General features: G+C 46.6%; 1 protein-coding gene across 4 annotated transcripts in view; it reads left to right on the top strand.

The window, feature by feature from the left end:
• The window catches only part of LOC139538049 (calcium/calmodulin-dependent protein kinase type II subunit alpha), a 77,552-nt gene that overhangs the window by 16,495 nt on the left and 37,593 nt on the right, over positions 1 to 23,464 (top strand). For all 4 annotated transcript variants that reach the window (XM_071339968.1, XM_071339970.1, XM_071339966.1 and 1 more), the window contains exons 3-4: positions 12,749 to 12,808; positions 22,941 to 22,995. In XM_071339968.1, coding sequence (XP_071196069.1) covers positions 12,749 to 12,808; positions 22,941 to 22,995 — 115 coding nt within the window. The remainder of the gene's footprint in view (positions 1 to 12,748; positions 12,809 to 22,940; positions 22,996 to 23,464) is intronic.

Below are 23,464 nucleotides of genomic sequence, written 5' to 3'. Positions count from 1 at the left end.
ACTTGTATTGCTAGGAGGAACTTATATTGTATACGGACTCATATTTCCAGAGTCAAAGTATACCTGAGCTACGGCTCTTCCAGATAAGCACCACTTGCTTAATATTTACAATGCCATTTGGTGAGTTTAAATAGATAGTGTTGTGTGTTGTATTGAAGTATCAACATTTCAAAACCATTTTATTGTGTGAGAACTACACTAAATATCTCGTCACCAGAACCACAGCACTGTGACACGGACATTGACCACCAGAAGAGACTGATATTGGCTCGATGTTCCGACCATGTCCTCCTACCGGGCTCTCGTGTGAAGGGCGCGCGGTGACACATCGTTTAAACAACAACGAGAGGCCGTGTTGGACTGCTGGGCGCAGCCTGATTGAAGGGCCCTCAGAGGACCTGGCGTGGGCCTGCTGATTCACCTGAGAGGGAGGAGGCGGAGGGAAGAGAGGAGGGAAGGAGGGAAAAGAGAGGAGCGAGGGGAGGGAGGGAGTGAAGAGAGAGTAGGGAGGAAGGGGAGGTATAGGCAATAGGAAGGGTACGGAGGGGAAGGAGATGGTGGCAGACTGAGCACATGCTGACTCTCTACCTACTGACTCTCTACCTACTGACTCTCTACCTACTGACTCTCTACCTACCATGTTTGACTCTCTATTACTGTTTTTTTTACCACATTCTTGCCTGCATGTGCTTGTTATACCTCCCGTGCACATGCAGCATTGCCGGGGAAAAGTGGTGGTAGTGGTGTGCAGATGCTGGTGGGCGTCTATTTTAATAAATCCATTGAGAGTATACACCATCAAAAATAAATCCATTATTCATTAGTTTAGACAGGTCATAAGAAACAGAAGACTAATAAGATGTATTTTCAAAAGAATAGAATAGCATATTTTGAGTATAATTAGGCCTATGTTACGGGTCTGTGCAGCCATGGCTGCCATCCAAATGAAATCAATAGTTCATTATTTTGTTCATTAACCGGACAAGACACACCTACCCAATCACATTCAACAGACATAGATTTTATAGTAAGAATATAATGGAATATAAAGTAATAAAATACAAATAATATTCTTGATTCAGGCTACATTATTCCATGCTACATTTTTCTGATGAGTGATAGATGAGCAAACGAATAGATGAGTTATATCACCTCCACTTATTTGCCCAGACAGAAACCAATGAAACATATAGCCTATAGAGATGGAGATTCAGTGAAATAAAACCACATTAAGTCACAGGCTTTTGGTCGGGAGTAGGCCTAGGCTACTAAGCGACTAGGAGTAAAATAATCAATTTGTTAAACTACATAATATGGCAAAATGTTGAAATAAATGAGACAACTAGACGAGATGCTCATGAGCAGCACTCACCTCAACCTAGCTAACATTTCACCAGCCTAATTGTAGCCTATAACCAATATCCAAATAGAGATTTAGTGAAAACAGAAATCGGACATTGATTGACTTATCAAGAAGAGTCCCCACGCTTGTCTCAAAGCAGCACGATGAGGCTAATCCAATCATATCATATCGGTGCTGATGTGATTATCATCTCGTTGACCACACGCAGGTAGGCTATTGCTTCAAATGTTTTACAAGGATTGGATGACTTTGGGAGTTTTAGTAAGCAACAATTTGATACATACGTTCAATTGGATTAGCCTACTTTATTCCAGTATTTTCCCTGTTCCATGATATTTATTCCCACAGCAATTCCAGCCTGGTATTTGGGTATTTTTGGAGACTTTGTTCATGTTTAGCCATGGCCCCTATACTGCAGAACAAGCAATGAGGAAGTCTACTGCTGGTGCGGTAAGTTTCTCAAAACCAAATGAAATCGTAAAAAACAAGCTTCTGGACCCTTCTATGACGTCCCTTTTTACATCAAAAATAGAGATTTGGTTAAAAAAAAGAAAAGTCAACCACTCCTTTAATATGACCTCCTCATGCGTTAAATCACAGGTCACAATAATATGATGCACATAATTAAGTTACTGTCTAATGAGTTGGTGTGCCTCTGTAATTGGCTATGGCAGACTTGGCAGACATTTCTTCTTGAGATAATATACATGCAGATGCTATGCTCCAAAATGATTAGTGAGGATTTTACATGTTACTATTTACTTTTTTACACAAAGCCTGCCTCTCTACTTGCTATGTAGACACTGACTTTGGGTTGGGGACCCTCAGGTGTAAGGCTCAGGTGTCAGGCTCAGGTGTAAGGCTCAGGTGTAAGGGTGAACAGAATGGATTGCATGGAGCAGGGAAAGACACTTGGCTGAGTAGCAGAGGAGGCTCATTAGCATTCTGATAATATACTGCTAGGCCAGGAGGAGTTGGTTGGAACATTTAACCCAATTTAGCTGTGAGTGAGCTTTATTTCTGACTTTAGATTTTTAAAAAGGCATCACACCAAAATGTGTATTAGTTATAGTAAAAACAAACTCAAGGCATCACACTATCCAAAAGTGTATTTATTGTGCGTCTACATGGAGACAAACTGCGCAGGTTTTCGTCCAGGGTCAGGTCCATGTTTGCCTAGATATTAACCTTACAGGTTAAAGTCCATGCAGCAAGAGTGCAAAATGAGACCACCCATTGGCATGGTGTCTGTGTCGATGTGTTAATCAATACTGTACATATGTTAAGTTGTAAATCCATCCACTGAACAGTGAACACCAATGATACTGTACAAAGTTCCACTGGTATGGTGTATTGGACATATCATTTTCTACGGCTTATGTAATTTGCTGTTTGACTGTTGTTGGGTAATACATGATTGGGAAACTGTTTTGTAAGGTTCATTGTAGTCTCACACTCTCCTTGTATATTGCCGTTGACCTGTGCTCAGTGTTGTTGAAGTTTTTATTTGAAATCCTCCCCGTTGGAGGATTTATACAGGGTTATAATAACTAAGTTTGCTGTGACTTTTCCCTCTGTAGTTTTTTTCAAACTCATATATCTTATAATTCTATTTCTGGTATATTCCGCAGCGTTGCTTAGCAACACCATTTTCAAAGTCCAGAACATATCTTTGCTTATACCTTACAATGGATACAGTACGGTACAGGAGGGCTGTACGGGGGGGAGATTGTCATACACTTATTAAAACGCTGGTACGGCAGCAAATATTATAGAAGTAAAGAACGAGGGGATATTTGTTTCATATCTCATCTGTCTAATGGTGGAACCACTGAAACATTACTCATTTATAATGACACATGTAGCTGCTACACAGGACTTGGGGTTTTGTGAAGCTTCCGCTCACACAAGAAAAGCCTGGACGATGGAGGAGGCTTGGCTTATCCAATCTCCGATGCGATCATGAACTTGATGAAGAGGGACAATGCCTTTGTACGACTTTAGGGCTGATTACGGGCCTTCTCCGTCCCCGATTGAGCTCTACAGATTGTGCAGACAGTGAAGGGCTGTATTATTAAATAGAGGGGTAGAAATTACGAGGGGAAATGGGGGTCTCCTCTTCCTCATTTGCCAATTTGGATTGCTCATTAATACCACAGAAAGCCCTCCGCTCTCACACAGGAAGGTAGCATTTATTTGGCAAAGCGGCACTGTTATTTCACTGGCTGCCCTCCCCCTCACTTTCATTAGTGAGGAAAGTGGCTCGTGGCGATGTGACCTCTCTCTTTTCCCGAACCTCCTCCTTTGCACCATGCCCATCATCACCCCCTCCCACCCTCCCACCCACACCCTCATTATACATTACCAGCACTGTTAACCATCAGCGTCTACAGTGCCTTCAGAAAGTATTCAACAACCTGAGTCAATACATGTTAGAATCACATATGACAGTGATTACACCTGTGATTCTTTCTGGGTTTGTCTCTTAAGAGCTTTGCACACCTGGATTGTACATTATTATTTTAAACAATTCTTCAAGCTCTGTCAAGTTGGTTGTCTCAGCCATTTTTAAGTCTTGTCATAGATTTTGAAGCCGATTTAAGTCAAACTGTAACTAGGCCAGTCAGGAACATTCAATGTCGTCTTGGTAAGCAAATTCAGTGTATATTTGGTTTTAGGTTATTGCCCTGCTGAAAGGTGAATTTGTCTCCCAGTGTCTGTTGGAAAGCAGACTGAACCAGGTTTTTGCCTGTGCTTAGCTCTAGTCCGTTTATCTTTATCCTAAAAAACTCCCCAGTCCTTGCCAATGAAAAACATTCCCATACCCAGGGCTCCCGAGTGGTGCAGCTGTCTATGGCACTGCCGCTCAGCGCTTGAGGTGTCACTACAGACACCCTGGTTCAAATCCAGGCTGTATCACAACCAGCTGTGATTTGGAGTCCCATAGGGTGGCGCACAATTGGCCCAGGGTCGTCCGGGTTTGGCCGGTGTAGGCTGTCATTGTAAATAAGAATTTGTTGTTGACTGACTTGCCTAGATAAATAAAGGTAAAATGACATGATACAGCCATCACCATGCTTGCAAATATGAAGAGTGTTGTGTTGGATTTGCCGCAAACGTAATGCTTTGTATTCAGGACATAAATGTAATTTCTTTGCCAAATTGTTTGCAGTTTTACTTGAGTGCCATACTGCAAATAGCGTGCATGTTTTGAAATATTTTTATTCTGTACAGGCTTTCTTCTTTTCACTCTGTCATTTAGGGTAGCATTGTGGAGTAACTACAATGTTGTTGATCCATCCTCAGTTTTCTCCTATCACAACCATTAAACTCTGTAGCTTTTTTAAAGTCACCATTGGCATCATGGTGAAATCCCTGAGCTGGTGTATTGATTCACCATCCAACTTTTAATGAATAACTTCAACATGCTCGAAGGGATATTCAATGTCTGCTTCAGATTTTTTTTTACCCATCTACCAATTGGTGCACTTCACTTGCGAGGCATTGGAAAACCTCCCTGGTCTTTGTGGTTGAATCTGTTTGAAATTCACTGCTTGACTGAAGGACCTTACAGATAAGTGTATGTGTGGGGTGAAGAGATGAGGTAGTCATTCAAAAATCATGTTAAACACTATTATTGCGCACAGGCAGAGTCCATGCATCTTATTATGCCACTTGTTAAACAAATACAATTTTCTCCTCCTTTTTAGGCTTGCCAACAAAGGGTTTGAATACTTATTGACTCAAAACATTTCAGATTTTCATTTTTAATTCATTTGTAAACATTTCTCATAACATAATTCCACTTGGATATTATGGGATATTGTGTGTAGGCCAGTGACACAACATCTGAAAGTAATCCATTTTAAATTCAGGCTGTAACACAACAAAATGTGGAAAAAGTAAAGGGGTGTGAATACTTTCTGAAGGCACTGTACAATATTTTTTCCTTCCGTAACATCAACACTGGTATTAATGGTCCAATGTAGCTGTTTTTTTTAATCTACATTTCAAATAATTTCTGGGTAACAATTAAGTACCTTACTGTGATCACCTTCAATTAAAATGGTCAAAAATAAACAAAAATTGCTTCTTAGCGAAAAGCTATTTCTCAAGCAAGAATTTTTCTAGGACTGTGTGGGTGTGGTCTAATTGAAGGAGCATAATGGGAGGGATATGTGTCCTGAAACATAGATGTTATTGGTGGAGAGGTTTGAAACTCCCTTTGTTATTTGTCTATTAACTTAAACCGCCTGGTGACGTCGCCAGGCAGGCCAAAACGCCAACTTGAGAAAATGCTGAAATTTCAGGCCTTCTTTTCAAACATCTCTTAAGGAAAAAGGGTATTAATAATAATATAAGGGTATTATAACAGTATTATTCAGTATTTAGTCATTTATTAGGATCCCCATTAGCTGTTGTCAAAGCAGCAGCTACTCTTCCTGGGGTCCACACAAAACATGAAACATAATACAGAACATTAATAGACAAGAAGATCTCAAGGACAGAACTACATACATTTGCTTTGCTCAGAGGTGTTGCTTTATCTGTTTTTTGAAACCAGGTTTGCTGTTCACTTGAGCAATCTGAGATGGGAGTTCTATGCAATCATGGCTCTATACATTACTATCTGGAGACTGTGTCAGGACTGTGTGTAAGTTTTTATTTTTTATTTTTATTGGATGTATTTATTGGACTGCCAGCCCTCCAACACCATCCGAGACTCCAGGAGGCCCCCCTCCTCAACCATCCGAGACCCCCCCCCACAGCCTCAGAAAATAAATTAATAATAATAATGGAAAATACAAAAATCTGTTCCCCACCCCAAGACCCCCCTGTGCACCAACAACCAACAGAATGAACAAAAGAGAAAAAAAGAGAAAGACAAAGGAAAACAGAAAACAACAATGCAAAAATCAACAGAGACATCAAGGACAACAACAATCATAACAGCAAGGCCAACTGAAAATGTTTGAGTGCATGTATGTCACGTTCCTGACCTGTTTTCTGTTGTTTTGTATGTGTGTGATGGTCAGGGCGTGAGTTTTGGGTGGGCAGTCTATGTTTGCTGTTTCTATGTTGGTTTTGGGTTGCCTGGTATGGCTCTTAATTAGAGGCAGGTGTTTTGCGTTTTCCTCTAATTGAGAGTCATATTAAGGTAGGTTGTTCTCACTGTTTGTTTGTGGGTGATTGTCGCTGTGTCTGTGTTTGTTGCACCACACGGTACTGTCTCGTCTCGGTCGTTCCTGTTCATGTGTTCTTCGTTTCATGTAAGTTCGTAGTTTAGGTCTGTCTAGTTCGTTTTGTTATTTTGTGTATTTAGTCAAGTGTATTTCGTGTCTGTCTTCGTCTTACAATAAAGTCATTATGTATTCATCACCCGCTGCGCCTTGGTCTACTCACTCACCGAAAGAGAGCCGTTACAGAATCACCCACCAAACCCAGATCAAGCAGCGGGTTAACGGACAGCCACGACAGCAGCAGTGGGAGAAGGAGGATTGGACATGGGAAGAGATCCTGGACGGTAAAGGACCCTGGGCAGAGCCAGTGGAGTGTCGCCGCCCCAAAGCGGAGCTGGAGGCAGCGAAAGCGGAGAGGCGACGTTATGAGGAGGCAGCACGGAAGCAAGGCTGGAAGCCCGCAAGTACTACCCTAAAATTTCTTGGAGGGGGGCTAAGAGGTAGTGGGCCGAGGGCAGGTAGGAGACCTGCGCCCACTTCCCAGGCTAACCGTGGAGAGCGGGAGTACGGGCAGACGCCGTGTTACGCAGTAGAGCGCACGGTGTCTCCTGTACGGGTGCATAGCCCAGTGCGGGTTATTCCACCTCCCCGCACTGGTAGGGCTAGATTGAGCATTGAGCCAAGTGCCATGAGGCCGGCTCTACATATCTGGCCACCAGTACGTCTCCTTGGGCCGGCTTACATGGCACCAGCCTTACGCATGGTGTCCCCGGTTCGCCTACATAGCCCGGTGCGGGTTATTCCACCTCCCCGCACTGGTCAGGCGACGGGGAGCATTCAGCCAGGTAAGGTTGGGCAGGCTCAGTGCTCAAGGGAGCCAGTACGCCTACACGGTCCGGTATTTCCGGCGCTACCTCCTCGCCCCAGCCCAGTACCACCAGTTCCGGCACCACGCACTAAGCCACCTGTGCGTCTCCAGAGCCCTGTTCCTCCTCCACGCACTCTCCCTATGGTGAGTGTCTCCAGCCCAGTGCCTCCAGTTCCGGCACCACGCACTAAGCCATCTGTGCGTCTCCAGAGCCCTGTACGCACTGTTCCTTCTCCCCGCACTCGCCCTGAGGTGCGTGCCCTCAGCCCGGTACCTCCAGTTCCGGTACCACGCACCAGGCCTATAGTGCGCTTCGAGAGGTCAGTGTGCCCTGTCCCTGCTCCCCGCACTAGCCTTGAAGTGCGTGCCGTCATCCCGGTACCTCCAGTTCCGGCACCACGCACCAGGCCTACTGTGCACCTCAGCAGGGCAGAGTCGGCCGTCTGCCCAACGCCTTCTGCACTGCCTGTCTGCCCAGCGCCGTCTGAGCCATCTGTCTGCCCAGCGCCGCCTGAGCCATCTGTCTGCCCAGCGCCGCCGGAGCCATCTGTCTGCCCAGCGCCGTCGGAGCCATCTGTCTGCCCAGCGCCGTCGGAGCCATCTGTCTGCCCAGCGCCGTCTGAGCCATCTGTCTGCCCAGCGCCGTCTGAGCCATCTGTCTGCCCAGCGCCGTCTGAGCCATCTGTCTGCCCAGCGCCGTCTGAGCCATCTGTCTGCCCAGCGCCGTCTGAGCCATCTGTCTGCCCAGCGCCGTCTGAGCCATCTGTCTGCCCAGCGCCGTCTGAGCCATCCGTCTGCCCAGCGCCGTCTGAGCCATCCGTCTGCCCAGCGCCTTCTGAGTCATCCGTCTGCCCAGCGCCTTCTGAGCCATCCGTCTGCCCAGCGCCTTCTGAGCCATCCGTCTGCCCAGCGCCTTCTGAGCCATCCGTCTGCCCAGCGCCTTCTGAGCCATCCGTCTGCCCAGCGCCTTCTGAGCCATCCGTCTGCCCAGCGCCTTCTGAGCCATCCGTCTGCCACGAGCCATTAGAGCCGCCCGTCTGTCCCGAGCCATTAGAGCCGTCCGTCAGTCAGGAGCCGCCAGAGCCGCCAGCCAGTCAGGAGCCGCCAGAGCCGCCAGCCAGTCAGGAGCCGCCAGAGCCGCCAGCCAGTCAGGAGCCGCCAGAGCCGCCAGCCAGTCAGGAGCTGCCAGAGCCGCCAGCCAGTCAGGAGCTGCCAGAGCCGCCAGCCAGTCAGGAGCTGCCCTACAGTCATGAGCTGCCCTACAGTCATGAGCTGCCTTACAGTCATGAGCTGCCTTACAGTCATGAGCTGCCCTACAGTCATGAGCTGCCCTACAGTCATGAGCTGCCCTACAGTCATGAGCTGCCCTACAGTCATGAGCTGCCCTACAGTCATGAGCTGCCCTACAGCCCGGACCTGCCAGAGTCCCTCAGCCCGGACCTGCCAGAGTCCCTCAGCCAGGACCTGCCAGAGTCCCTCAGCCAGGACCTGCCAGAGTCCCTCAGCCAGGACCTGCCAGAGTCCCTCAGCCAGGACCTGCCAGAGTTCCTCAGCCAGGACCTGCCGCCCCTTATCCCGGTGCTGCCCCTTATCCCGGTGCTGCCCCTTATCCCGGTGCTGCCCCTTATCCCGGTGCTGCCCCTTCATTTAGGTGGTTTTAGTTGGAGGGTGGTCATTGGGAGGGGGATACAGAAGCGGGGAGTGACTATGGTGGTGTGGGGACAGCGTCCGGAGCCTGAGCCACCACCGTGGTCAGATGCCCACCCAGACCCTCCCCTGGACTTTGTGCTGGTGCGCCCGGCGTTCGCACCTTGAGGGGGGGGGTTCTGTCACGTTCCTGACCTGTTTTCTGTTGTTTTGTATGTGTGTGATGGTCAGGGCGTGAGTTTTGGGTGGGCAGTCTATGTTTGCTGTTTCTATGTTGGTTTTGGGTTGCCTGGTATGGCTCTTAATTAGAGGCAGGTGTTTTGCGTTTTCCTCTAATTGAGAGTCATATTAAGGTAGGTTGTTCTCACTGTTTGTTTGTGGGTGATTGTCGCTGTGTCTGTGTTTGTTGCACCACACGGTACTGTCTCGTCTCGTCTCGTTCATTCGGTCGTTCCTGTTCATGTGTTCTTCGTTTCACGTAAGTTCGTAGTTTAGGTCTGTCTAGTTCGTTTTGTTATTTTGTGTATTTAGTCAAGTGTATTTCGTGTCTGTCTTCGTCTTACAATAAAGTCATTATGTATTCATCACCCGCTGCGCCTTGGTCTACTCACTCACCGAAAGAGAGCCGTTACAATGTACGGCACTGTTTACCTGTGTGTGTGTCCGTGTATGTGCACATGTTGTGCCTTTGAATGAGAGTGTGTGTAAATGCATGTGTACAAACACCTGCACGGCATCAGCCTCAGGCAAACCAGCATTAGCTGTAAAAACACTGCCCCTTAGTGTCATTCAAACGTACTTTTTATTATGTTTTATTTTGACTTAATTTTTTAAAATACTTTTATCTTTAACCGTCATTCTATCCCCCGCCCAACAACTCCACTCCCTCTTATCTCCAATTCCACATCCCAACCCTCAGCTTCCCTCAGCCCCTCCCACCTATCTCTGCTGGCCACCCTCTCCGGGTTTCTACACACCATGCAGTATATCTTTCAACTATGCTGTAATGTTTAACGTATCATTTCAATCTATCTAATCGAATAGAATCTACAGATTGCGAGTTGAAGATAAATACTTTTGCTAAGAGTATTAGTATATTAGTAATTGACTGATCCGGTCTCTCCAGATCTCCCAACAGTACTATTTCTAGGGTCAATTTTAGATCGATGTTCTGCATTTTCAGACATTCCTGAACCTGAGACCAGAAACAGGCTACCTGAGGGCAATTCCAAAATAAATGGTCTGTTGATTCTGTATCCTCACAACAAAATCTGCAGAGCTTCGATGATTGAATGCCCCAAATATTCAAAATTTTGTTGGTGGCAAGAATTCTATATAATAATTTTAACTGAAACGCACGAAGCCTTGCATCTTGCGTTGTTTTACTCATACAACTCATACATCATGTACCATGAAATCGGTACATTAAAAATCTCTTCCCAACTATTTTGCAATCTGTATGGCACAGCTGTCAACATCCTGGTCCTCAAATGAAACTGTCATACCTACCTATTTATGCTATTTTATTCCTTCACCAGTTTTGATCCTTTATATTGGGCAGACAGACCAGTTCCCTACCTCCTCCCGCTTCTTCCTGCCTCCTCCGTTTTTGGGGTTATGCTGTAATCAATTGGTTGTACTCTTGGATTGAGCAGACCTTTCAATACCTTCCCATACAATTCTGATAACTCCATGAAAGACATAATTCTACCGTTCCAATGTACAATATCATTTCAAAACAAAATTCAATTTTCAAACAGCTTTCCCATAAATACAGGTATTTGATCAACCAGCACATTTGAGTCCAGCCATAATATTTGTTCTATCTTTTCAGGGGGATAACATTTGAAATTGTTCCCAGCTCTGCAATGCTTGTTTGAAAAAGAGAGATACTTTGAAGAAAGTATCATTTTCATTTAATCGAAAATGAGACATGGCAATCTGCACAAAGGCAAAAAGGCAATTTTTAAACAATGGATGAGCTTTTCTTAAAAGTAAAAAGTAAAACTTTTGAATGAGTGAAGCTTTTAGAGAGGTTTAGTGCTTTTATATTTAATAATCTCAACCCACCCAGTTCATATTCATTATATAGATAGGCACACTTTCTTTTGTCTGGTTTAGCAACCCAGATAAAGCGAAATATTTTTTGCTCATATTATTTGAAAAACAAATCATCAGGAGTAGGCAGCTCCGTAAGTAAGTGAGTAAACTGAGATATGACTAAGAGATAATCAGGGCAATTTTTCCATAAGTAGACAGGTATTTACCTCTCCATGTTCTCTATTGAAATTCATTGTGGAGAGCTCATTTATATCTTTTGTGATATGAATACCAAGTTTGTCTACTTCACCGTCAGCCCATTTTCTAGGTAAACTGCAGGGTAATGTGAAGTTGTATTTTTTAAAGATCCAATACGTAATATTGTACACTTATAATAATTAGGTTTTAGTCCAGATAGAACAGAAAAGTTATCTAGATCTTCAATGAGACATTGCAGGCATCTAGCTTGCGGACTTAATATAAAACTTGAGTCATTGGCATACATGGACACCTTTGTTTTTAAGCTGTGTGTGAGTTGACTATGCAAACTATTTGGAATTTTCAACACATTAATATTATAAAAAGAAGTGATGCAGTCAGTCTCTCTTCTACTTTTAGCCAAGAGAGACTGGCATGCATAGTATTCATATTAGCTCTCTGATTACAGTGAAGAGCAAGATGTGCTACTCTGTTCTGGGCCAGCTGCAGTTTTTCTAGGTCCTTTTTTGCAGCATCTGACCATGTGACCGGGCAATAATCAAGGTTAGATAAAACTACAGCCTTCAGGACTTGCTTTGTCGAGTGTGGTGTCAAAAAAGCAGAGCATTTCTTTATCACGGACAGACCTCTCCCGAATTTTACAACCATTTAATCAATATGTTTTGACCATGACAGTTTACAATCCAAGGTAACACCAAGTCATTTAGACTCCTCAACTTTCTCAACAGCCACATAATTCATTATCAGATTCAGCTGAGGTCTAGAATGATTTCAGAGTCAGAGTGTTGAATAATCAGATGTACAGAGTTGCAGGTGTTATTGTGGTGTACAGTGAAAATCTTAGGCTTCGAGCTCCAATATGCAGGACAAAGTGAAATAAAAATATGAAAATGGTAATCACGAAACAAACGGATTATGAAAATTTGAGAAAAACACAAAGTAGAAACCATCTATCTGCAGATAACCAGCTCCATAGACAGTCCATCATCAGGCCACAGAGCTGCTGCTCCAGAGCCAGACCAGCTCCATAGACAGTCCATCATCAGGCCACAGAGCTGCTGCTCCAGAGCCAGACCAGCTCCATAGACAGTCCATCATTAGGCCACAGAGCTGCTGCTCCAGAGCCAGACCAGCTCCATAGACAGTCCATCATCAGGCCACAGAGCTGCTGCTCCAGAGCCAGACCAGCTCCATAGACAGTCCATCATCAGGCCACAGAGCTGCTGCTCCAGAGCCAGACCAGCTCCATAGACAGTCCATCATCAGGCCACAGAGCTGCTGCTCCAGAGCCAGACCAGCTCTGGCCTGACAGTTGAATTATTACACAGTTCTGTACATTGTATTTGACATGGAACCTGACAAAGACCCATGTCTGGGAAAGAGACATACTGTATCCTGCATTATGAACCCGTCTGTGTTTTTTCGTTTCAGATCACCAGAAGCTGGACAGAGAGGCCAGGATCTGCCGACTGCTGAAGCACTCAAACATCGGTGAGTTCTTTCGTTTTGGAGGCCAGTCAGGTCATGCTGGCTTCCTCATCCTATTCTCACTCTTTCAGTATATCTCAGAAGCACTGAGATCCATTCAAACATTTTTTGGTTATTCTGTCTCATTGATTGGCTGACTCCACAATAGTTGTTTTCCAATGTGTTACATGATATAAATTATTTCACACTACCTAACATGAAGTAGTTCAGACTGGGACACTTAAAAAAGATACGTCACTAAACTTGGATCAGATTCTTTTGGCAGCATAGTAAACTTATAGTTCACTATTGATTGCGTTGATGTCATCTGCTTCCATTGAGCAGAATCATGCGCCCAGTGAAAGTACGACAGCCATCCAGAGAGACAGACAGCTAGCTGACTGTTATGGTTCTTGTGCGTAAAACCGGGGAACACCACTCTGTGACAGCCTGATGTTATGCTGGTGAATGAGGACCCAAAAGCGACGTAATAGTAACAGAGTCTTTATTCCAGTATTAAACAAATAATGATTCTCCTGGATATTATCAATGGTAAATCCAAAACAGGAAACTGAAATCCTCTCGTCAATAGAGAGGAACGACTGGAGACGCGACCACAGACTGCAGGTCGCTTCAGGAAGGCACTGGCCGTAGCTGACATAGACACCTGCTCACACGCAGCATCTGAAGAAGGCAAAGAACACGACAGGGCGGAACAAGGACACAGGACAGCAAACATCAAACAAGAATCCGACAAGGACAGAAGCGGAAAACAGAGGGAGAAATAGGGACTCTAATCAGAGGGCAAAATAGGGGACAGGTGTGAAAGAGTAAATGAGGTCGTTAGGAGAATGAGAAACAGCTGGGAGCAGGAACGGAACGATAGAGAGAGAGAGCGGGAGAGGGAGAGAGGGAGGAGGAGAGAGAGAGAGAGAAAGAGGGAAAGAACCTAATAAGACCAGCAGAGGGAAGCACAGGGACAAGGCATGATGATCAAAGACAAAACATGACAGTACCCCCCCACTCACCGAGCGCCTCCTGGCGCACTCGAGGAGGAACCCTGGCGGCAACGAAGGAAATCATCAATCAACGAACGGTCCAGCACGTCCCGAGATGGAACCCAACTCCTCTCCTCAGGACCGTAACCCTCCCAATCCACTAAGTACTGGTGACCACGTCCCCGAGAACGCATGTCCATGATCTTCCGTACCTTGTAAATAGGAGCGCCCTCGACAAGGACGGGGGGGGGGGGAGGGAAGACGAACGGGGGCGCGAAGAAAAGGCTTGACACAAGAGACATGGAAGACAGGGTGGACGCGACGAAGATGTCGCGGAAGAAGCAGTCGCACAGCGACAGGATTGACGACCTGAGAGACACGGAACGGACCAATGAACCGCGGAGTCAACTTGCGAGAAGCTGTCGTAAGGGGAAGGTTACGAGTGGAAAGCCACACTCTCTGACCGCGACAATACCTAGGACTCTTAATCCTACGTTTATTGGCGGCTCTCACAGTCTGCGCCCTGTAACGGCAAAGTGCAGACCTGACCCTCCTCCAGGTGCGCTCACAACGTTGGACAAAAGCCTGAGCGGAGGGAACGCTGGACTCGGCGAGCTGGGACGAGAACAGAGGAGGCTGGTACCCAAGACTACTCTGAAACGGGGATAGCCCGGTAGCAGACGAAGGAAGCGAGTTGTGAGCGTACTCAGCCCAGGGGAGCTGTTCTGCCCAAGACGCAGGGTTTCGAAACGAAAGGCTGCGTAATATGCGACCAATCGACTGATTGGCCCTTTCTGCTTGACCGTTAGACTGGGGATGAAACCCGGAAGAGAGACTGACGGAAGCACCAATCAAACGACAGAACTCCCTCCAAAACTGTGACGTGAATTGCGGGCCTCTGTCTGAAACGGCGTCTAACGGGAGGCCATGAATTCTGAACACATTCTCAATGATGATTTGTGCCGTCTCCTTAGCGGAAGGAAGCTTAGCGAGGGGAATGAAATGTGCCGCCTTAGAGAACCTATCGATAACCGTAAGAATCACAGTCTTCCCCGCAGACGAAGGCAGACCGGTAATAAAGTCTAAGGCGATGTGAGACCATGGTCGAGAAGGAATGGGAAGCGGTCTGAGACGACCGGCAGGAGGAGAGTTACCTGACTTAGTCTGCGCGCAGTCCGAACAAGCAGCCACGAAACGGCGCGTGTCCCGCTCCTGAGTAGGCCACCAAAACCGCTGGCGAATAGAAGCAAGCGTACCCCGAACGCCGGGGTGGCCAGCTAACTTGGCAGAGTGAGCCCACTGAAGAACAGCCAGACGAGTAGAGACAGGAACGAACAGAAGGTTACTAGGACAAGCGCGCGGCGACGCAGTGTGAGTGAGTGCTTGCTTTACCTGTCTCTCAATTCCCCAGACAGTCAACCCGACAACACGCCCTTCAGGGAGAATCCCCTCGGGGTCGGTAGAAGCCACAGAAGAACTAAAGAGACGGGATAAGGCATCAGGCTTGGTGTTCTTATTTCCCGGACGATAGGAAATCACGAACTCGAAACGAGCGAAAAACAACGCCCAACGAGCTTGACGTGCATTAAGTCGTTTGGCAGAACGGATGTACTCAAGGTTCTTATGGTCAGTCCAAACGACAAAAGGAACGGTCGCCCCCTCCAACCACTGTCGCCATTCGCCTATGGCTAAGCGGATGGCGAGCAGTTCGCGGTTACCCACATCATAGTTGCGTTCCGATGGCGACAGGCGATGAGAAAAGTAAGCGCAAGGATGGACCTTATCGTCAGACTGGAAGCGCTGAGACAGAATGGCTCCCACGCCCACCTCTGAAGCGTCAACCTCGACAATGAATTGTTTAGTGACGTCAGGAGTAACAAGGATAGGGGCGGATGTAAAACGCTTCTTGAGGAGATCAAAAGCTCCCTGGGCGGAACCGGACCACTTAAAGCAAGTCTTGACAGAAGTCAGAGCTGTGAGAGGGGCAGCCACTTGACCGAAATTACGAATGAAACGCCGATAGAAATTAGCGAAACCGAGAAAGCGCTGCAACTCGACACGTGACTTAGGAACGGGCCAATCGCTGACAGCCTGGACCTTAGCGGGATCCATCTGAATGCCTTCAGCGGAAATAACAGAACCGAGAAATGTGACAGAGGAGACATGAAAGGCGCACTTCTCAGCCTTCACGTAGAGACAATTCTCTAAAAGGCGCTGGAGTACACGTCGAACGTGCTGAACATGAATCTCGAGTGACGGTGAAAAAATCAGGATATCGTCAAGGTAAACGAAAACAAAAATGTTCAGCATGTCTCTCAGTACATCATTAACTAATGCCTGAAAGACAGCTGGAGCATTAGCGAGACCGAACGGCAGAACCCGGTATTCAAAATGCCCTAACGGAGTGTTAAACGCCGTTTTCCACTCGTCCCCCTCTCTGATGCGTACGAGATGGTAAGCGTTACGAAGGTCCAACTTAGTAAAGAACCTGGCTCCCTGCAAAATCTCGAAGGCTGACGACATAAGGGGAAGCGGATAACGATTCTTAACCGTTATGTCATTCAGCCCTCGATAATCCACGCAGGGGCGCAGAGTACCGTCCTTCTTCTTAACAAAGAAAAATCCCGCTCCGGCGGGAGAGGAAGAAGGCACCACGGTACCGGCGTCGAGAGAAACAGACAGATAATCCTCGAGAGCCTTACGTTCGGGAGCCGACAGAGAGTATAGTCTACCCCGAGGGGGAGTGGTCCCCGGAAGGAGATCAATACAACAATCATACGACCGGTGAGGAGGAAGGGAGCTGGCTCTGGACCGACTGAAGACCGTGCGCAGATCATGATATTCCTCCGGCACTCCTGTCAAATCACCAGGTTCCTCCTGAGTAGAGGGGACAGAAGACACAGGAGGGATAGCAGACATTAAACACTTCACATGACAAGAAACGTTCCAGGATAGGATAGAATTACTAGACCAATTAATAGAAGGATTATGACATACTAGCCAGGGATGACCCAAAACAACAGGTGTAAAAGGTGAACGAAAAATCAAAAAGGAAATGGTCTCACTGTGGTTACCAGATACTGTGAGGGTTAAAGGTAGTGTCTCACATCTGATACTGGGGAGAAGACTACCATCTAAGGCGAACATGGGCGTGGGCTTCCCTAACTGTCTGAGAGGAATGTCATGTTTCCGAGCCCATGCTTCGTCCATAAAACAACCCTCAGCCCCAGAGTCTATCAAGGCACTGCAGGAAGCAGCCGAACCGGTCCAGCGTAGATGGACCGACAAGGTAGTACAGGATCTTGATGGAGAGACCTGAGTAGTAGCGCTCACCAGTAGCCCTCCGCTTACTGATGAGCTCTGGCTTTTACTGGACATGACATGACAAAATGTCCAGCAGAACCGCAATAGAGGCAAAGGCGGTTGGTGATTCTCCGTTCCCTCTCCTTAGTCGAGATGCGAATACCTCCCAGCTGCATGGGCTCAGTCTCTGAGCCGGTGGGAGGAGATGGTTGAGATGCGGAGAGGGGAAACACCGTTAACGCGAGCTCTCCTCCACGAGCTCGGTGACGAAGATCTACCCGTCGTTCTATGCGGATGGCGAGTGCAATCAAAGAGTCCACGCTGGAAGGAACCTCCCGGGAGAGAATCTCATCCTTAACCTCAGCGTGGAGTCCCTCCAGAAAACGAGCGAGCAACGCCGGCTCGTTCCAGTCACTGGATGCAGCAAGAGTGCGAAACTCTATAGAGTAATCCGTTATGGATCGATCACCTTGACATAGGGAAGCCAGGGCCCTGGAAGCCTCCTTCCCAAAAACTGAACGATCAAAAACCCGTATCATCTCCTCTTTAAAGTTCTGATAATCGTTAGAACTCTCAGCCCTTGCCTCCCAGATAGCTGTGCCCCACTCCCGAGCCCGACCAGTAAGGAGTGATATGACGTAAGCGATCCGAGCTCTCTCACTTGAGTACGTGTTGGGCTGGAGAGAGAACACAATATCACACTGGGTGAGAAAAGAGCGACACTCAGTGGGCTGCCCAGAGTAACATGGTGGATTATTAACCCTAGGTTCCGGAGACTCGGAAGACCAGGAAGTAGCTGGTGGCACGAGACGAAGACTCTGAAACTGTCCAGAGAGATCGGAGACCTGAGCGGCCAGGGTCTCAACGGCATGACGAGCAGCAAACAATTCCTGCTCGTGTCTGCCGAGCATTGCTCCCTGGAACTCGACGGCAGTGTTGAGAGAATCCATAGTCGCTGGGTCCATCTTGGTCGGATTCTTCTGTTATGCTGGTGAATGAGGACCCAAAAGCGACGTAATAGTAACAGAGTCTTTATTCCAGTATTAAACAAATAATGATTCTCCTGGATATTATCAATGGTAAATCCAAAACAGGAAACTGAAATCCTCTCGTCAATAGAGAGGAACGACTGGAGACGCGACCACAGACTGCAGGTCGCTTCAGGAAGGCACTGGCCGTAGCTGACATAGACACCTGCTCACACGCAGCATCTGAAGAAGGCAAAGAACACGACAGGGCGGAACAAGGACACAGGACAGCAAACATCAAACAAGAATCCGACAAGGACAGAAGCGGAAAACAGAGGGAGAAATAGGGACTCTAATCAGAGGGCAAAATAGGGGACAGGTGTGAAAGAGTAAATGAGGTCGTTAGGAGAATGAGAAACAGCTGGGAGCAGGAACGGAACGATAGAGAGAGAGAGCGGGAGAGGGAGAGAGGGAGGAGGAGAGAGAGAGAGAGAAAGAGGGAAAGAACCTAATAAGACCAGCAGAGGGAAGCACAGGGACAAGGCATGATGATCAAAGACAAAACATGACACCTGAGGCGTGGCACCGTCAGAGCCGGCTCAGGACCACAATGTATAATTTACGAGGGTTCTCCTGATGCTAGGACAGCATAGTCCCTGCCCATCTCACCGAAAACGTCTGAAACCCCACCTATTCAAAAATAATCTTAAATAAGACATCTCAGTCTTATCCACCCCCATACAAAAAAAGCGTTCACTTTTATTTTTCTACGAGCACTGACTTTGCTGATAGCCACTTTATTGAGGAAAAGTGTACTTACTATGACTGTGATATGTGGTTGTCTCACCTAGCTATTTTAAGATGAATACATTCATTGTAAGTTGCTCTGAATAAGAATGTCTGCTAGATGACTACATTGTAAATATAACTGCATTATTAATCTAAAGATGTTTTCAACCGTTTGGTGTGTGTGTGTGTGTGTGTGTGTGTGTGTGTGTGTGTGTGTGTGTGTGTGAGACTTGACTGTACAGCATGTCTAACCCAGCCTCCGAGTGGTCAGAGAGAGAATCAATACGAGTGTGGCCTGTGGATGCCCTCCGATAAGGCTGTGTGCTGTTTTGTGATCTGTCAGGGAAAGAGGAGAGAGAGAGAGGGGGAAGCTGAAACATCCAGCCTTCTATCAACATAAAACTGAATTCCTCCTGCTCCTAAACAGACAGACTGGGAGGAAAGGAATACATTATCTGCTGTCACCTCGCTGAAGATTTGCCCCTGAGGCCGTGTATGCATTTTATAGCCCTTGTGGGAAATTTGCCTGCCACAGACTGCAGCTCAATAGAATAAAGATCACCAGCGTCAAACTCTCCCCTGATAATGTAGTCAAGTTCCCGGGTTCCGTACAGTACAGGCTCTGACGTGAGCTAGCTGCCTTTTTCTGAATCAGCTGGATGGATTGAGACACACTGCCCTCACCCTGTGCTCTCCATCCCTGAGCCTAACCGACCATCACAGGCTATTAAAGAACTGGCCCACATCCAGCGTTTGTCATGTGCTCCTACATCCACCATGCTGGTTGAGACGGTGCAGAGCAGCGGATAAAACCTCCCAATTGACTTTGCAGCCTTCAGATTGACTCGTTTTGTTTATCGGCACATTCTTTACATGGCATCCTTCCTCTGCCGAAACCGGGGGCGGTTATCCGTCAAAAGAGCCAAAGTCCGCCCACATAGATCCAAGAGAGGAGAGAACCAACGTGTTGGATGAATTGGCTCTGATACTCATAATTCAGGCTCATCACGCCAAGGGCTAGGGGCCAGGTTCGGTACGTTTGGTTCCCAATAGAATAGGGCTGTTTTTTTTGTAAGTTGTGTGATTCCCGGGAATGGATTTTTGTAGAAGACCCACTCAAACCCATTACGACAGCGGTTTGGAGATATCCTAAAGGCTCATGCTTATCGTGTTTGGTGGATTGACAGCAGTCCCTACCTATACGATGATGTTGCCACACATGAAGGCATTGTGTTCTGCTAGGGATAATTGGCGTATCAGCGTAGAGGCTCTCAGCCGTGCAATAAAGCTTTCCTCAGTGTGTTGTCATATTGCTCTGTGGGAGAGACAAAGTACTTTAACCATCCCATCCCTATTCAGCTAGAATTCCTTCTTGAAATGCGGTGGTAAATGCTGTCCTTTGACTTTGGCGCCACGTAAAAACAATTTCAAATGACAAACACATGTCAAAGCATACCTTTTCTGTTTTGTTTAGCTGTTATTCAATACGAAGACATATGTACGTCCGTTGTACTGCAAAACATATATTTGTATGCATTGTAGAAACTACAGGGGGCTAGCAAATTGGCTTGTCCCACTGGATGTGTCGAGGTGTAGTGAAATGTTTTTGGGGATTTAGAGAAATCTGTTATTTTGAATGCTAGACAGTAAACAAAAGTATTTAATATATGATATAGATCAATAAAAACAAAGGCTATTCAAATATAGAATGAAATATATCACTTTTGTCAGTTATTTTTAAAGGACTGATGACCGTAGAGTTCTAGAAAATGTACCCAGCATTTCTCATTGGTGTTACTACTTCTAGTGATGGCACAATGTTATCATGAAAATATATATAAAATGCCACCGTAATTCAAGAGCGACCCAAACACATCTATATTCAGATAGCCTAACAACAGCCTGGACAAGTGATTGGTAAAGGGAAGGTTCTTAAAGAGGCTGACATCAAAGATTTCCACCAAGAGCTCTCAGGAAATACACCGTTTGGGACAACCTAGTCACAACCCATAACAGAGGGAAGAGTGTTCTCTCTGCTGATATGGAAAGCCCTGCCAAGGGAACCAAAAGCAGACAGCGACAGGCCAAAAGCACCACCACCGATCGCTAAGTAACACCAGATTGGCCTTTTCCTCTGCTAAAACCCTCTTTGTGAACCAAACAGCAGTTCAGGATCACAAGGCTATCAAAACCGACGAGGACATTTAGAATGTCACTACTTCCATGACTTCTTTTAAAAAGTTCCCTCTCTACACCTCCGTTTGGTATAGGATTTCTGCAGTTTTTGGGAAATAAGACGTACTTTAAGTGTAGACAAAAACTACAAGCAAAACCCCGTAAAAGTAAGTGGCGGGTGTTATTTAGCAATGTTGACAGCGGCGAATGGAAATCAAAGTATTTCCAGGCAACGTTAATCGGAATGAACTGAGATTGCTGTTTCAGGCTTATGCAATGGTGAGACGGTTGCTATGTGTCGGTGTTGGCAGGTGAAGGTATCTAAACTGCAGTCGTCCACTTTGTTCCCCTTTCTATCTCGGCACCCACACACAAACGCACGCGTGTACCTCTCCATCTCTCTCTCTCTCTCTCAGTGCATACACGCCCACACACATGCACACAGAGCAGCATAACACTGCCTGCTGGGGGAGGGGAGGAGTGTGGTGGGTACTGGTGGGTAGAAGAGAGAGAGAGAGAGATTCTCTCCATCGTGGAGATAACATAAGGAGAGCAACAGGACACCAGAAGCACTATCTAAGCTTGACTAAAGTAATTCATGAACAGTATGTACCACATCACTTCAGTCAGGCCTACCTATCATCAAAACCTAGATATTCTCAAAAGAAGTATGTGAACAGCTGCTCCTCGAACGTCTCATTCCAAAATCATGGGCATTAGGGACTTGCTTCCATTCAGCCACAAGAGCGTTGGTGATGTCTGGCACTGATGTTGGGCGATTAGGCCTGGCTCGCAGTCAGCATTCCAATTCATCCCAAGGGTGTTCGATGGGATTGAGGTCAAGTTCTTCCACACCGATCTCGACAAACCATTTCTATATGGACCTTGCTTTGTGCACGGGTCATTGTCATGCTGAAACAGGAAAAGGCCTTCCCCAAACTGTTGCCACAAAGTTGGAAGCACAGAGTAATCTAGAATGTCATTGTATGCTGTAGCATTAAGATTTCCCTTCACTGGAACTAAGGTGCCTAGCCCGTACCATGAAAAACAGCCCCAGAACATTATTCCTCCTCCACCAAACTTTTCAGCTGGCAGTATGCATTCAGGCAGGTACTGTACCGTTCTCCTGGCATCTGGCAAAGATGGTGAAGCGTGATTCATCCTTCCAGAGAATGCATTTCCACAGCTCCAGAGTCCAATAGTGGCGAGCTTTATACCACTTTAGCCAACGCTTGCCATTACGCATAGTGATCTTTGGCTTGGGTCTGGCTGCTTGGCCATGGAAACCCATTTCATGAAGCTCCCGACGAACAGTTATTGTGCCGACGTTGCTCCCAGAGGCAGTTTGGAACTCGGTGAGTATAGCAACCCGAGGACAGACGATTTTTAGGCGCTACGCGCTTCAGCAATCGACTATCCCGTTCTGTGAGCTTGTGTGGCCCACCACTTCGCGGCTGCGCCGTTGTTGCCCCTAGATGTTTCCACTTAACAATAACAGCACTTACAGTTGACCCGGGGAAGCTCTAGCAGGGCAGAATTTTGACGAACTGACTTGTTGGAAAGGGGGCATCCTATGACGGTGCCACATTGAAAGTCCCTGAGTTCTTCAGTATAGGCCATTCTACTGCCAATGTTTGTCTATGGAGATTGCATGACGGTGTGCTCGATTTTATACACCTGTCAGCAATGTCTGTTGCTGAAATAGCCGAATCGACAAATTTGAAGGGGTGTCAACATACTTTTGGCCATATAGTGTATTTTAGGGAATGTGAGACACTGTGATTTGACATATGCAGTGGACTGGGTGATTGAGATGTGTGATTTAGACATTTGAAGGTTATTGACTATGCATTCTAGGTGTGCAATATTAGCGCTTTCAATTCCTGCATACGTTTACTTCTTTTCTCTCTTTTCTCCATCCAGTGCGTCTCCATGACAGCATCTCAGAGGAGGGGCATCACTACCTGATCTTTGACCTGTGAGTAATGCACTGCTGTGAATGTATCTACTGCGTCATTCCGTCTGCTTTCACACACACACAGTGGGGTATGATTGACAGTAATGACACAGCGATGTTTCTAGTTTGGGTGGCAGCCTGATGTGAGTCTTGATGTGTGTCCTACTCACACTTATCAGAGCAGTCCGTATAAGACGGAACCACAGTGAATCACTATCTGCCGTTAATATAAGTAGAGGTCCTGAATTCAATGAGCTCCTCAGTAAGCTATACAGTATAGGCTGTGGTTTGGATCGAACTGCTAGTTATGGCTAAAGAGCTATGTTGTGTTGAGTGTACTCTGTTTGAGTGCACCATAATAGTTCTGTGAAAGTCACCATTATAAGCATTTCAAACACTCAAATGATGTAATACCTTTCAATGCCTTTCAAAGAACTGTTGATTTCAGTCTGCAAAACAGTGATTACAGTCCCCTGGAGGCGTTGGATGC

This window comes from Salvelinus alpinus, chromosome 13, assembly GCF_045679555.1.
Source record: "Salvelinus alpinus chromosome 13, SLU_Salpinus.1, whole genome shotgun sequence".
NCBI classification, from domain to species: domain Eukaryota; kingdom Metazoa; phylum Chordata; class Actinopteri; order Salmoniformes; family Salmonidae; genus Salvelinus; species Salvelinus alpinus.
The sequence above is the reverse complement of the archived record's forward strand: the minus strand, read 5'-3'. Positions and strand labels throughout refer to the sequence as shown.